At 43.8% G+C, this 15,854-nt stretch overlaps 1 protein-coding gene across 7 annotated transcripts in view; it reads left to right on the top strand.

The window, feature by feature from the left end:
- Window positions 1–15,854, top strand: part of PTK2B (protein tyrosine kinase 2 beta) — a 288,178-nt gene that overhangs the window by 232,055 nt on the left and 40,269 nt on the right. For all 7 annotated transcript variants that reach the window (XM_073673841.1, XM_073673842.1, XM_073673840.1 and 4 more), the window contains one exon: window positions 13,460–13,525. In XM_073673841.1, coding sequence (XP_073529942.1) covers window positions 13,460–13,525 — 66 coding nt within the window. The remainder of the gene's footprint in view (window positions 1–13,459; window positions 13,526–15,854) is intronic.

Genomic DNA, 15,854 nt, shown 5'->3' with positions numbered 1-15,854 from the left:
ACTCTATATAATAGATCACTCTGTCTGTAATGGCTCTATATAATAGATCCCTCTGTGTGTAATGACTCTATATAATAGATCACTCTGTCTGTAATGACTCTATATAATAGATCCCTCTGTGTGTAATGACTCTATTATAGACCACTCTGTAATGCCTCTATATAATAGATCCCTCTGTGTGTAATGACTCTATATAATAGATCACTCTGTGTGTAATGACTCTATATAATAGATCCCTCTGTGTGTAATGACTCTATATAATAGATCCCTCTGTGTGTAATGACTCTATATAATAGATCCCTCTGTCTGTAATGACTCTATATAATAGATCCCTCTGTGTGTAATGACTCTATATAATAGATCCCTCTGTGTGTAATGACTCTATATAATAGATCACTCTGCGTGTAATGACTCTATATAATAGATCCCTCTGCGTGTAATGACTCTATATAATAGATCCCTCTGCGTGTAATGACTCTATATAATAGATCCCTCTGCGTGTAATGACTCTATATAATAGATCCCTCTGCGTGTAATGACTCTATATAATAGATCCCTCTGCGTGTAATGACTCTATATAACAGATCCCTCTGCGTGTAATGACTCTATATAATAGATCCCTCTGCGTGTAATGACTCTATATAACAGATCCCTCTGCGTGTAATGACTCTATATAACAGATCCCTCTGTGTGTAATGACTCTATATAACAGATCCCTCTGCGTGTAATGACTCTATTTAATAGATCCCTCTGCGTGTAATGACTCTATATAATAGATCCCTCTGCGTGTAATGACTCTATATAATAGATCCCTCTGCGTGTAATGACTCTATATAATAGATCCCTCTGCGTGTAATGACTCTATATAATAGATCCCTCTGCGTGTAATGACTCTATATAATAGATCCCTCTGCGTGTAATGACTCTATATAATAGATCCCTCTGCGTGTAATGACTCTATATAATAGATCCCTCTGCGTGTAATGACTCTATATAATAGATCCCTCTGCGTGTAATGACTATATAATAGATCCCTCTGCGTGTAATGACTCTATATAATAGATCCCTCTGCGTGTAATGACTCTATATAATAGATCCCTCTGCGTGTAATGACTCTATATAATAGATCCCTCTGCGTGTAATGACTCTATATAATAGATCCCTCTTCGTGTAATGACTATATAATAGATCCCTCTGCGTGTAATGACTCTATATAATAGATCCCTCTGCGTGTAATGACTCTATATAATAGATCCCTCTGCGTGTAATGACTCTATATAATAGATCCCTCTGCGTGTAATGACTCTATATAATAGATCCCTCTGCGTGTAATGACTCTATATAATAGATCCCTCTGCGTGTAATGACTCTATATAATAGATCCCTCTGCGTGTAATGACTCTATATAACAGATCCCTCTGCGTGTAATGACTCTATATAATAGATCCCTCTGCGTGTAATGACTCTATATAACAGATCCCTCTGCGTGTAATGACTCTATATAACAGATCCCTCTGTGTGTAATGACTCTATATAACAGATCCCTCTGCGTGTAATGACTCTATTTAATAGATCACTCTGTGTGTAATGACTCTATATAATAGATCCCTCTGCGTGTAATGACTATATAATAGATCCCTCTGTGTGTAATGACTCTATATAATAGATCCCTCTGCGTGTAATGACTCTATATAATAGATCCCTCTGTGTGTAATGACTCTATATAACAGATCCCTCTGCGTGTAATGACTCTATATAATAGATCTGTGTGTAATGACTCTATATAACAGATCCCTCTGCGTGTAATGACTCTATATAATAGATCCCTCTGTGTGTAATGACTCTATATAATAGATCCCTCTGTGTGTAATGACTCTATATAATAGATCCCTCTGTGTGTAATGACTCTATATAATAGATCCCTCTCTGTGTAACGACTCTATATAATAGATCCCTCTGTGTGTAACGACTCTATATAATAGATCCCTCTGCGTGTAATGACTCTATATAATAGATCCCTCTGCGTGTAATGACTCTATATAATAGATCCCTCTGCGTGTAATGACTCTATATAATAGATCCCTCTGTGTGTAATGACTCTATATAATAGATCACTCTGTCTGTAATGACTCTATATAATAGATCCCTCTGTGTGTAATGACTCTATATAATAGATCACTCTGTCTGTAATGACTCTATATAATAGATCCCTCTGTGTGTAATGACTCTATTATAGACCACTCTGTAATGCCTCTATATAATAGATCCCTCTGTGTGTAATGACTCTATATAATAGATCACTCTGTGTGTAATGACTCTATATAATAGATCCCTCTGTGTGTAATGACTCTATATAATAGATCCCTCTGTGTGTAATGACTCTATATAATAGATCCCTCTGTCTGTAATGACTCTATATAATAGATCCCTCTGTGTGTAATGACTCTATATAATAGATCCCTCTGTGTGTAATGACTCTATATAATAGATCACTCTGTGTGTAATGACTCTATATAATAGATCCCTCTGCGTGTAATGACTCTTTATAATAGATCCCTCTGCGTGTAATGACTCTATATAATAGATCCCTCTGTGTGTAATGACTCTATATAATAGATCCCTCTGTCTGTAATGACTCTATATAATAGATCACTCTGTGTGTAATGACTCTATATAATAGATCACTCTGTGGGTAATGACTCTATATAATAGATCACTCTGTGGGTAATGACTCTATATAATACATCCCTCTGCGTGTAATGACTCTATATAATAGATCCCTCTGCGTGTAATGACTCTATATAATAGATCCCTCTGTGTAATGACTCTATATAATAGATCCCTCTGCGTGTAATGACTCTATATAATAGATCCCTCTGTGTGTAATGACTCTATATAATAGATCCCTCTGTGTGTAATGACTCTATATAATAGATCCCTCTGTCTGTAATGACTCTAGATAATAGATCACTCTGTGTGTAATGACTCTATATAATAGATCACTCTGTGGGTAATGACTCTATATAATACATCCCTCTGCGTGTAATGACTCTATATAATAGATCCCTCTGCGTGTAATGACTCTATATAATAGATCACTCTGTGTAATGACTCTATATAATAGATCCCTCTGTGTGTAATGACTCTATATAATAGATCACTCTGTGTGTAATGACTCTATATAATAGATCCCTCTGCGTGTAATGACTCTATATAATAGATCCCTCTGCGTGTAATGACTCTATATAATAGATCCCTCTGTGTGTAATGACTCTATATAATAGATCCCTCTGTGTGTAATGACTCTATATAATAGATCCCTCTGTGTGTAATGACTCTATATAATAGATCCCTGTGTGTAATGACTCTATATAATACATCCCTCTGTGTGTAATGACTCTATATAATAGATCCCTCTGTGTGTAATGACTCTATATAATAGATCCCTCTGTGTGTAATGACTCTATATAATAGATCCCTCTGTGTGTAATGACTCTATATAATAGATCCCTCTGTGTGTAATGACTCTATATAATAGATCCCTCTGTGTGTAATGACTATATAATAGATCTCTCTGTGTGTAATGACTCTATATAATAGATCCCTCTGTCTGTAAGGACTCTATATAATAGATCCCTCTGTCTGTAATGACTCTATATAATAGATCACTCTGTGTGTTGTCACGAAAACAACACCCACTCTTGGGTCAGACCTTGCAGCTCTCTGGCGCCCCCTTATCCTGCTGGTCAAACACGGTATTGACAGAGGATAAGCACGGGTGCAGCTGCTCTAATTTATTTCGACTATTGCGGCACGTGATGTGACAGGACGTATATATACCACCAGTTCCTTCCAGGAACGTATATATACCTCCGACCAGCCACCCTCAAACCACAATATCACATAAATACTGGTATACTGCCACCACCGATCGCTTAACAGGTGGATCGGGTACCCGTTAGGTAACGTGAATTAGCGGGTGAGGAACGTGTTTGCTCGACATAGGACAAGAAGGACGAAACTGGTAAATAATTAATGATTTACTCCCAAAAGGTGGGCAGTGTTTACAAAATATATACAAGATATTATAAAGGAGACAATTTACATGTATGCATAAACAGTTATTAAAATAAAAGGGATAAGTAATAGCAAAACCTGCTTCACAAGGTGATGGTCTCAGATTCTGTGGGGGGGACGGCTCCCCGGAAATTAGAGGTGATTCTTCTTACGCCGCGTGATGTGCGTGCGTTCGACGTCCCTGAGAAGAATGACCTGAAAATGGCCGATTTGCTTTTTAGTAAGCAGCCAAAACTCTGGGGAACACCCCTTATTTACCTTACAAGGGGGGCTCGGATTTGCGAGCCCACCCAGCTGTAGAAGACCTAAAAAATCCTTCAGATTCCATATCTTGGTGTGGGGGGGTCCCACATCCAAGAGGGAGATATCATCTGGACCGTCACCAATATTCATGAAGATAGATATTAAATATGAAACCTCTATGACGCTCAGAATCTCAGAATCCATTATCTCAGTTCCTGGTCATTCCTCAGTTATGCAAGTTATACTATTGTAATGGGAAAAAGGTGAGCATTCAAAAAACGTGGTTCCGATGTTTCTGTCAGACCTGTGCGTGATTAAAATTGGCATAAAACGTTTGTACAATTAAACAATGGGATTTTTTGGAGGGATTTTCCGGTTTGTACCAGCGCTTGCCCTGGACTGAGGTTTTATGGCGGGTCATAAAAATTCCTGGTTTGGGGAGAAGCAAAAGTGAGTTCTATGTCTTCACTTACAAACAGATAGGGGGTGGTTTTTTTTTTCTTTTTTAAAACATCTCTCATTTTTTAAAACTCGGGCAAAAATACCTTTTGCCTGACACCTCCCCCTTTTTGACTGCGCTATGGAGGTAGGACCTTCTGGTACTCCTCCAAGCGTATGTCTGGAGGCTCCCCTCGCCGGGACAACCCATCGGCATTGCCATGCTCGCTGCCCCTGCGGTGTTGAACGGTAAAGTCGTACTGCTGGAGGGTGAGGCTCCAGCGTAACAACCTTCCGTTGGCACCTGACATGGTGTGCAGCCAACTCAGGGGGTTGTGGTCAGTCACGACAGTGAAGGGGCGCCCGTACAAGTAAGGCTGTAAGCGGTTGAGGGCCCATACAATGGCCAGGCACTCCTTCTCTATGGTGGAATAGGCCACTTCCCTCGGCAGCAGTTTCCGGCTTAGGTACAACACGGGGTGTTCTTGGTTCCCCGAGTCGACCTGGCTGAGTACAGCACCGAGGCCAAACTCACTGGCGTCGGTCTGTACTAAGAGTGGCCGTGTGCCGTCGACCGCCTTTAGTACAGGAGAGCTGCTCAGGGCAGTCTTCAAAGCCCTAAAGGCCACCTCGCATTCATCCGTCCATTTGACGGAATGGGGTAGGCTCTTCCTGGTGAGGTCTGTCAAGGGCTTCGCAAGGCTACTATAGTCCTGCACAAAGCGTCTATAGTACCCTGCGGTGCCCAAGAAGGACTGCACCTGCTTCTTGGTCCTGGGGGTGGGCCAGGACACGATAGCGTCCACCTTCCCAGGCTCTGGCTTCAGAGTACCCCCACCTACCCGGTGCCCCAGGTAGTGGACCTCGTTCATGCCCATCTGGCACTTTCCCGGCTTGATGGTCAAGCCCGCCTGGTGAATGCGCCCGAGCACCTGCTGCAGATGCTCGAGGTGATCCTCCCAGGTGGGACTGAAGATGGCAATGTCATCCAGGTACGCCACTGCGTACCTCTCCAGTCCCTGGAGCAGGTGGTTGACCATTCGCTGGAACGTGGCAGGGGCATTCTTCATGCCGAAAGGCATGACCGTGGATTCATACAATCCGAAGGGGGTGATAAAGGCGGACTTCTCCTGGGCCCCGGGGCTCAAGGGAATCTGCCAATATCCCCGACTCAAATACATAATGGAGAGATAGCTCGCGCTGGCTAACCGCTCCAGCAGCTCCTCAATGCGTGGCATTGGTTGTGCGTCAGAGGCGGTGATAGCGTTGCGCCCCCTGTAGTCCACACAGAACCGGGTGGTCCGGTCCTTCTTAGGCACCAGGACTACAGGTGAGGCCCACGCGCTCTTGGACCGCTTAATCACCCCCAACTGCAGCATCTCCTCGACCTCCTGGCGCATGACATGCTGCACCTCGTCGGAGATTCGATAGGCTGTCCGCCGGAGTGGGGCATGATTCCCGGTGTCCACTTCATGGACCGCCACTTCAGTCCTGCCAGGCAGGTTGGTGAACACTGCTTGGAAGGGTTTCAGCACTGCTCGCATCTGAGACCTCTGGTCTGCGGATAGCAAGTCGCTTAGCTCTACATCCTCTAGGGACCCGCTGGCCTTCGCTTGGGCGAGCATGTCCAAGAGGGGGTCATCCTCCCCATCCTCGGGCAGGTTGCAGACCGGTAGGACGCAGGTTCCACGTTCTTGATGAGCCTTCATCATATTAACGTGAAACGCCTTCCGCCTACCCCGCTCGTGGTCCAGGGTGATCACGTAGGTGACCGGGTTGAGCTGTTGGTGAATGACGTACGGGCCTTCCCAGGCCGCCTGAAGCTTGTCCTTTGGTACGGGGACCAGCACCCACACCTTCTGACCCACCTGGTAGGTCCGTTCTCGGGCGTTCTGGTCGTACCAATGCTTCTGGTCAGCCTGGGCTTGCGCCATGTTGTCATGCACCAACTGCGTCAAGGTCTGCATCTTGTCACGGAAGCGCATGACATACTCCACGATGGACACTCCTGGGGAGCTCGGCTCTTCTTCCCAGAATTCCCTTATCAACCCAAGGGGTCCTCGGACACGCCTGCCATACAGGAGCTCAAAGGGGGAGAACCCCGTCGAGGCCTGTGGAACCTCTCTGTAAGCAAATAGCAGGTGGGGGAGGTAACGCTCCCAGTCGCGACCCTGGGTCTCAACCAGCATTTTTAACATCTGTTTGAGGGTACCGTTGAATCGCTCACACAAACCATTGGTCTGTGGGTGATACGCACTCGATACCAAATGCTGCACCTGCATTTTCTTACATAGGGCCTCCATTAAGCGTGACATGAACTGAGTCCCCTGGTCGGTAAGCATCTCCCTGGGAAATCCTACTCGCGAAAAGATGGCCCAGAGGGCGTCCGCCACCTTATCCGCCCTAATTGAGGACAGGGCTACTGCCTCCGGATACCGGGTAGCATAGTCTACCACGGTAAGGATGAATCGTTTTCCAGAGCTGCTGGGTATGGCCAGTGGTCCCACAATGTCCACAGCAATCCTCTGGAAAGGCTCCTCTATCACTGGCAAAGAGATCAGGGGGGCTTTGGGGGCCGGCCCTGACTTTCCCACTCTTTGACACGTGGTACAGGATCGACAGTAGTTCACCACATCTGTCCTCATTTTGGGCCAATAAAAGTGATGAGACAGCCGGGCCTTGGTTTTGCTGACCCCCAAGTGTCCAGCGTGTGGAATTTCATGGGCGATCCGCAACAACTCATCCCTGAATGGGTAGGGGACGACCAGCTGTCTTTCCCTCAGCCACTCCTGTTGGGGTGTACAGGGAACTGTCTCCCGGTACAACCTCCCTTGGTCCCAGAATACCCTCTCCTTATCCGACTCGGAGGTGGGTTTCTCCGCGAGGCTCCTTAACGTCTCCAGGCTAGCATCTGAGTGCAGAGCTGCCTGAAACTCCTGGCTGGAGGAAGCCAGAAGTGAGGTTAAGGCCACGTCCTCACTGGGACCCTCTGGGACCGGCTCTGGGTCCATACCTGATTCAGTTATTCCTCTGTTCGAGGGGGGTCCAGAAGGCAGGGCGTTACTTGCGTTCTGGGCACTCTGACTGCGGGTAACAGCGGCTATATAGGCCGTCTCCCCAGGGAATAACCCCGTCTCATTAGCCTGCGAGGCCATGAGAACTACTTCTCCATCATCCTCCATTACCTCAGGCACAGTGCTACGTATGGGGCAGCGACTATCAGCCAGGTCACCATCTGTTGTGACACTGGTCACTGGCACAGCACCACCTGCGCCATGGTCCTCGTGCCTCTCCCCATTACCCTTGGCACTGACCTTTGCTCCTGCTAGGGGATCCTCAGCAACATCACCCCGCAGAGTGACATGGCTGAGTTCTCCTGCACCTTCCAATACAACAACATCATTATCATCATCATCATCATCATCATCAGGTAAAGCCTTGACATTCACATTATCAGCATTAACCTTACCAACCGTATCAGATCGGGGAGGGGTGTCAGGGACATAATAAGCAAACATCCTCCCCAAATCAGTTCCCAACAAAACATTTGCAGGTAGGTTTTTGGATACTCCCACTTCCTTCACCCCACTCCCCGCACCCCAATCAATAAAAACCCGGGCCATGGGCAAGGGGCATCGGACGCCCCCAATCCCAGTGACAGTCAGGGTCTTTCCTGGAATAAGCGCTTCAGGGGACACCAGTTCGGGTCGGATGAGGGTTCGTTCGGCCCCAGTGTCCTTGAGGCCTACAGTGAGAGTGTCCCCCACTCTGACAGACTGAAAGTTTTCACAGGCCCTCCCAACCGGCCCACCCACCAAAAGAACTGAGGCATTAGGCCCTGGGGCCTTGGATGGGGGGTTCTTCCTCTGCTTCTCTGGGCAAGTGGCGCTGAGATGACCAGTCTGGTTGCAGGAATAACACCTGTGGGCATCGGATGCAGGCAGGGCCTTGGCAACGGGAAAAAGGCCTCCGGAAGGTCGGCTGGCAGGGGCAGGGATGGTGGTTGATGGCTTACCCCCTTTCCAGCTGGCGACGACCGGCTTCCGCACCTCTGGTCTCCGGTTGGCCTCGTAGGTGTCTGCGATCTGCGCTGCTTTATTGGCATCAGGTGGCTCCCGATCCATCACGAACTGCCGTACCTCAGTCGGACACAGATGCAGGAACTGGTCTTTCACCATCAGGTCCTTTAGCTGCTCAAAGGTGGTCGCTGACAGTCCTTGGATCCACTGCTCAAAGTTGGTTCTGAGCCCGTCTAACACATCGCTGTAGGTGTCCTGTGGTCCACGTTGGAGGGTTCTGAATTTTTTCCGGTAAACCTCCGGAGTCAGCTGGTACTTTTTTATCAGGGCCTGCTTGACGGCCCCATAGTCTCCATCCTGCTCTCGAGGGAGGGAAGCAAACACCTCTAAAGCTTTTCCTCTGAGCCCTGGAGTCAAATATCTTGCCCATTGGTCGATGGGCAGCTGATACTGCCTGCAGGCCTTTTCAAAGCCTCGCAGAAATGTGTCCAAGTCCCCATCGTTTTCCATCACAGGGAAGTGCTCAGGACGAGGTTTAAAGCAGCTGGCACTGTTGGACTCACGGGTCTGCGTAGAGGGCGACTCCTTCTGAATCCGGGCTAGCTCCAGCTGGTGTTGTCGGTCAGCTTGTCGCTCAGCAGCCTCTCGGTCAGCTTGGGCTTGTCGCTCAGCCCGCTCCTGGAATTTCAGGATCAGCTCCAGTCGTCCATCATGATTGTCTGTGGCGAGCTCCTCCAAGGCCATCTGCAGGTGGGGGTCCACACTACCCTGGTTGCGGGTATGGCTGGCAATCACCGGTTGGACCCCGGCAGCAGCGCCATCCGGGCCTTGGCTGGCCGCCCCCTCATCAGGGCTCTGCTGTCGGACGGGCTCTGCAGCATCTTGTAACAGTTCAGAAATCATTTGTTCTTTGCTTTTGCCGTGGGGGTCAATGCCTTTGATTATACATATTCCAGTAAGAGTGTCCTTTTTCTGCTGGTGCTACCAGGACTCCCCAACTACGACCATGATCACCAAAATAAGAATAGAAAAGTAAAAACGAAGAAGGGTAGGGGTAACTGCTACACATACAGTATTGTCTCAGATCTAATAAACACTGAGTTCGATCTTCAAAACTTTTGTGCAAGTTTTTAGTGAGAGGAATGATTGCTCAAACCAGATCACTAATGTCCTATGATCCCACCGCTTGCCACCAATTTGTCACGAAAACAACACCCACTCTTGGGTCAGACCGTGCAGCTCTCTGGCGCCCCCTTATCCTGCTGGTCAAACACGGTATTGACAGAGGATAAGCACGGGTGCAGCTGCTCTAATTTATGTCGACTATTGTGGCACGTGATGTGACAGGACGTATATATACCACCAGTTCCTTCCAGGAACGTATATATACCTCCGACCAGCCACCCTCAAACCACAATATCACATAAATACTGGTATACTGCCACCACCGATCGCTTAACAGGTGGATCGGGTACCTGGTAGGTAACGTGAATTAGCGGGTGAGGAACGTGTTTGCTCGACATAGGACAAGAAGGACGAAACTGGTAAATAATTAATGATTTACTCCCAAAAGGTGGGCAGTGTTTACAAAATATATACAAGATATTATAAAGGAGACAATTTACATGTATGCATCAACAGTTATTAAAATAAAAGGGGTAAGTAATAGCAAAACCTGCTTCACAAGGTGATGGTCTCAGATTCTGTGGGAGGGACGGCTCCCCGGAAATTGGAGGTGATTCTTCTTACGCCGCGTGATGTGCGTGCGTTCGACGTCCCTGAGAAGAATGACCTGAAAATGGCCGATTTGCTTTTTAGTAAGCAGCCAAAACTCTGGGGAACACACCTTATTTACCTTACAAGGGGGGCTCGGCTTTGCGAGCCCACCCAGCTGCAGAAGACCTAAAAAATCCTTCAGATTCCATATCTTGGTGTGGGGGGTCCCACATCCAAGAGGGAGATATCATCTGGACCGTCACCAATATTCATGAAGATAGATATTAAATATGAAACCTCTATGACGCTCAGAAGCTCAGAATCCATTATCTCAGTTCCCGGTCCTTCCTCAGTTATGCAAGTTATACTATTGTAATGGGAAAAAGGTGAGCATTCAAAAAACGTGGTTCCGATGTTTCTGTCAGACCTGTGCGTGATTAAAATTGGCATAAAACGTTTGTACAATTAAACAATGGGATTTTTTTGAGGGATTTTCCGGTTTGTACCAGCGCTTGCCCTGGACTGAGGTTTTATGGCGGGTCATAAAGATTCCTGGTTTGGGGAAAAGCAAAAGTGAGTTCTATGTCTTCACTTACAAACAGATAGGGGGTGGGGTTTTTCTTTCCTTTTTTAAAACATCTCTCATTTTTAAAAACTCGGGCAAAAATACCTTTTGCCTGACATGTGTAATGACTCTATATAATAGATCACTCTGTGTAATGACTCTATATAATAGATCCCTCTGTGTGTAATGACTCTATATAATAGATCACTCTGTGTGTAATGACTCTATATAATAGATCACTCTGTGTGTAATGACTCTATATAATAGATCCCTCTGCGTGTAATGACTATATATAATAGATCCCTCTGTCTGTAATGACTCTATATAAGAGATCACTCTGTGTGTAATGACTCTATATAATAGATCACTCTGTGGGTAATGACTCTATATAATAGATCACTCTGTGGGTAATGACTCTATATAATACATCTCTCTGCGTGTAATGACTATATAATAGATCCCTCTGTGTGTAATGACTCTATATAATAGATCACTCTGTGTAATGACTCTATATAATAGATCCCTCTGTGTGTAATGACTCTATATAATAGATCACTCTGTGTGTAATGACTCTATATAATAGATCACTCTGCGTGTAATGACTCTATATAATAGATCCCTCTGCGTGTAATGACTCTATATAATAGATCCCTCTGTGTGTAATGACTCTATATAATAGATCCTTCTGTGTGTAATGACTCTATATAATAGATCCCTCTGTGTGTAATGACTCTATATAATAGATCCCTGTGTGTAATGACTCTATATAATAGATCCCTCTGTCTGTAAGGACTCTATATAATAGATCCCTCTGTGTGTAATGACTCTATATAATAGATCCCTCTGTGTGTAATGACTCTATATAATAGATCCTTCTGTGTGTAATGACTCTATATAATAGATCCCTCTGTCTGTAAGGACTCTATATAATAGATCCCTCTGTGTGTAATGACTCTATATAATAGATCCCTCTGTGTGTAATGACTCTATATAATAGATCCCTCTGTGTGTAATGACTCTATATAATAGATCACTCTGTGTGTAATGACTCTATATAATAGATCACTCTGCGTGTAATGACTCTATATAATAGATCCCTCTGCGTGTAATGACTCTATATAATAGATCCCTCTGTGTGTAATGACTCTATATAATAGATCCTTCTGTGTGTAATGACTCTATATAATAGATCCCTGTGTGTAATGACTCCATATAATAGATCCCTCTGTGTGTAATGACTCTATATAATAGATCCCTCTGTGTGTAATGACTCTATATAATAGATCCCTCTGTGTGTAATGACTCTATATAATAGATCCCTCTGTGTGTAATGACTCTATATAATAGATCCCTCTGTGTGTAATGACTATATAATAGATCCCTCTGTGTGTAATGACTCTATATAATAGATCCCTCTGTCTGTAATGACTCTATATAATAGATCCCTCTGTGTGTAATGACTCTATATAATAGATCCCTCTGGGTGTAATGACTCTATATAATAGATCATTCTGTGTGTAATGACTCTATATAATAGATCCCTCTGCGTGTAATGACTCTATATAATAGATCCCTCTGTGTGTAATGACTCTATATAATAGATTCCTCTGTCTGTAATGACTCTATATAATAGATCACTGTGTGTAATGACTCTATATAGTAGATCCCTCTGTGTGTAATGACTCTATATAATAGATCCCTCTGTGTGTAATAACTCTATATAATAGATCCCTCTGCGTGTAATGAGTCTATATAATAGATCCCTCTGTGTGTAATGACTCTATATAATAGATCCCTCTGTGTGTAATGACCCTATATAATAGATCCCTCTGCGTGTAATGACTCTATATAATAGATCACTCTGTGGGTAATGACTCTATATAATACATCCCTCTGCGTGTAATGTCTCTATATAATAGATCCCTCTGTGTGTAATGACTCTATATAATAGATCCCTCTGTGTGTAATGACTCTATATAATAGATCCCTCTGTGTGTAATGACTCTATATAATAGATCCCTCTGTGTGTAATGACTCTATATAATAGATCCCTCTGTGTGTAATGACTCTATATAATATATGAGTTTCATTTTTTGTATTGAAGAAGTGAAATAAATTACATTTTTGAGGATATTCTAATTTTGTGAGTTGCACCTCTATGTATGGGGGCCTCCAGTCTTTACTTCAGTAAATGATGGAGGTGAATAACTGTCGGCTCGGTGTTTGCTTGATTGGCAGCTGAGTCCAGAGTAGGGTCCATAGAAGAGTTTTGCACGCATCTTGATTCCAAGATATGGGGTCCGACCCCCATAAATCATCAATGTAGCAATATATTAATACAAGGTGGGAGGCCAAAGGTGATGTCAAATGAAAAAGTAAAAACTTTTACTTTCTCCCGCAGCCGATCCGCCCAAAATACAAAGCAGCAGCACCCGGAAATCTTCTGACACCAAGTCTACAATTCCAGGTAATCGGCCCTGACATAGTCCTTGTTGTTTTTTGATATTTCTTGCAACATTTATTGATCTAAGAGTCACAGATTTTACATTTTTTTAATAGAATAGTTGTCAGTAATTGACGACATTAGGGACATTGTATCTCACTTCTGGATAGTTAGTAACTTTGGCCCTGATCTATTATCTCATAGTCTGGGCAGAGCGATGACTCGAATATTTCGCTCCCCATTTTCTCAAATAGATAATCATTTTGATCCGATCATTTGCGATGATTGTGTAATGTGAATGGGTTAAACAACCAAATGATACATCCAGAAACGCTCGCTCATCGCGCATACAATCGAACTGATGAGCAAAGAAACATCTCTGATCTTCCCTGATGCATTATCTCAAAAATCTAACTTTCTCAGGACATGGAAGATCAGAGATGTGAGATAATAAGTCAGAGTATGGGAGATCTGAGATAAGTCAAGGATCTGATATAATATCCGGGTAGGTCAGGGAATGGGATCTCAGATCATAAACCAAGGAAGATCAGAGATCTGGGATAATAAGTCAGTTATCCCTGAAGTCCCTGACCTTCCTTGATATATAATCTTAGATCTCAGACTTATTATCTCACATCTCTGACCATTCTTGATGTGTAAAGGAGCTCTAGGTTTCTCAAATCTCTGATGACTCCTTAGGTAGGATCTCTCATCCTCTCTGACATATTATCTCAGGTCTTTGATCTTACCTGATGTATCATGTGAGAACTTTGATCTATGACATATTAAGGGGACATTTTTAACCTGCTGTGACATATCATCCCTGGTGTTCGATCTTCTGTGACATATTATCTTAGCTTACATATTATGGGAGATCTCCGATCTTCTGGGACATATTATGGGAGATCTCCGATCTTCTGGGACATATTATGGGAGATCTCCAATCTTCTGGGACATATTATGGGAGATCTCCGATCTTCTGGGACATATTATGGTAGATCTCCGATCTTCTGGGACATATTATGGGAGATGTTTGATGTTCCGTGACATATTATGGGAGATCTCCGATCTTCTGGGACATACAGTCATATGAAAAAGTTTGGGCACCCCTATTAATCTTAAGCTTAATGTTTTATAAAAATTGGTGTTTTTGCAACAGCTATTTCAGTTTGATATATGTAATAACTGTTGGACACAGTAATGTTTCTGCCTTGAAATGAGGTTTATTGTACTAACAGAAAATGTGCAATCTGCATTCAAACTAAATTTGACAGGTGCATACTATGGGAGATCTTTGATCTTCTGTGATATACTATGGGAGATCTTTGATCTTCTGTGGCATACTATGGGAGATCTTTGATCTTCTGTGACATACTATGGGAGATCTTTGATCTTCTGTGGCATACTATGGGAGATCTTTGATCTTCTGTGGCATACTATGGGAGATCTTTGATCTTCTGTGGCATACTATGGGAGATCTTTGATCTTCTGTGACATACTATGGGAGATCTTTGATCTTCTGTGGCATACTATGGGAGATCTTTGATCTTCTGTGGCATACTATGGGAGATCTTTGATCTTCTGTGACATACTATGGGAGATCTTTGATCTTCTGTGGCATACTATGGGAGATCTTTGATCTTCTGTGACATACTATGGGAGATCTTTGATCTTCTGTGAGATACTATGGGAGATCTTTGATCTTCTGTGGCATACTATGGGAGATCTTTGATCTTCTGTGGCATACTATGGGAGATCTTTGATCTTCTGTGGCATACTATGGGAGATCTTTGATCTTCTGTGACATACTATGGGAGATCTTTGATCTTCTGTGGCATACTATGGGAGATCTTTGATCTTCTGTGACATACTATGGGAGATCTTTGATCTTCTGTGGCATACTATGGGAGATCTTTGATCTTCTGTGGCATACTATGGGAGATCTTTGATCTTCTGTGGCATACTATGGGAGATCTTTGATCTTCTGTGGCATACTATGGGAGATCTTTGATCTTCTGTGACATACTATGGGAGATCTTTGATCTTCTGTGGCATACTATGGGAGAGCTTTGATCTTCTGTGACATACTATGGGAGATCTTTGATCTTCTGTGAGATACTATGGGAGATCTTTGATCTTCTGTGACATTATCTCAGATATTTGATCCTGTATGACCTATCCTCTGATCTTCTGTGACACATTATCTGAGATTTTTGATCTTACATGACCTATCATATGAGATTCCTGATAAGTCCTGAGACTACAATAGATCTAAGATCTTTCCTGGCAATACCTTAAATCTATGACTATCACTGATACATAATCTCTGATTTCTGACAATCCTTGATGTGTA

The sequence above is a fragment of the Phyllobates terribilis genome, unplaced genomic scaffold, assembly GCF_046119375.1.
Source record: "Phyllobates terribilis strain yellow unplaced genomic scaffold, ASM4611937v1 Scaffold_3__8_contigs__length_932513732, whole genome shotgun sequence".
NCBI lineage: Eukaryota > Metazoa > Chordata > Amphibia > Anura > Dendrobatidae > Phyllobates > Phyllobates terribilis.
Note: the sequence above shows the minus strand (reverse complement) of the source record. Positions and strands in the feature narration are given on the sequence as shown.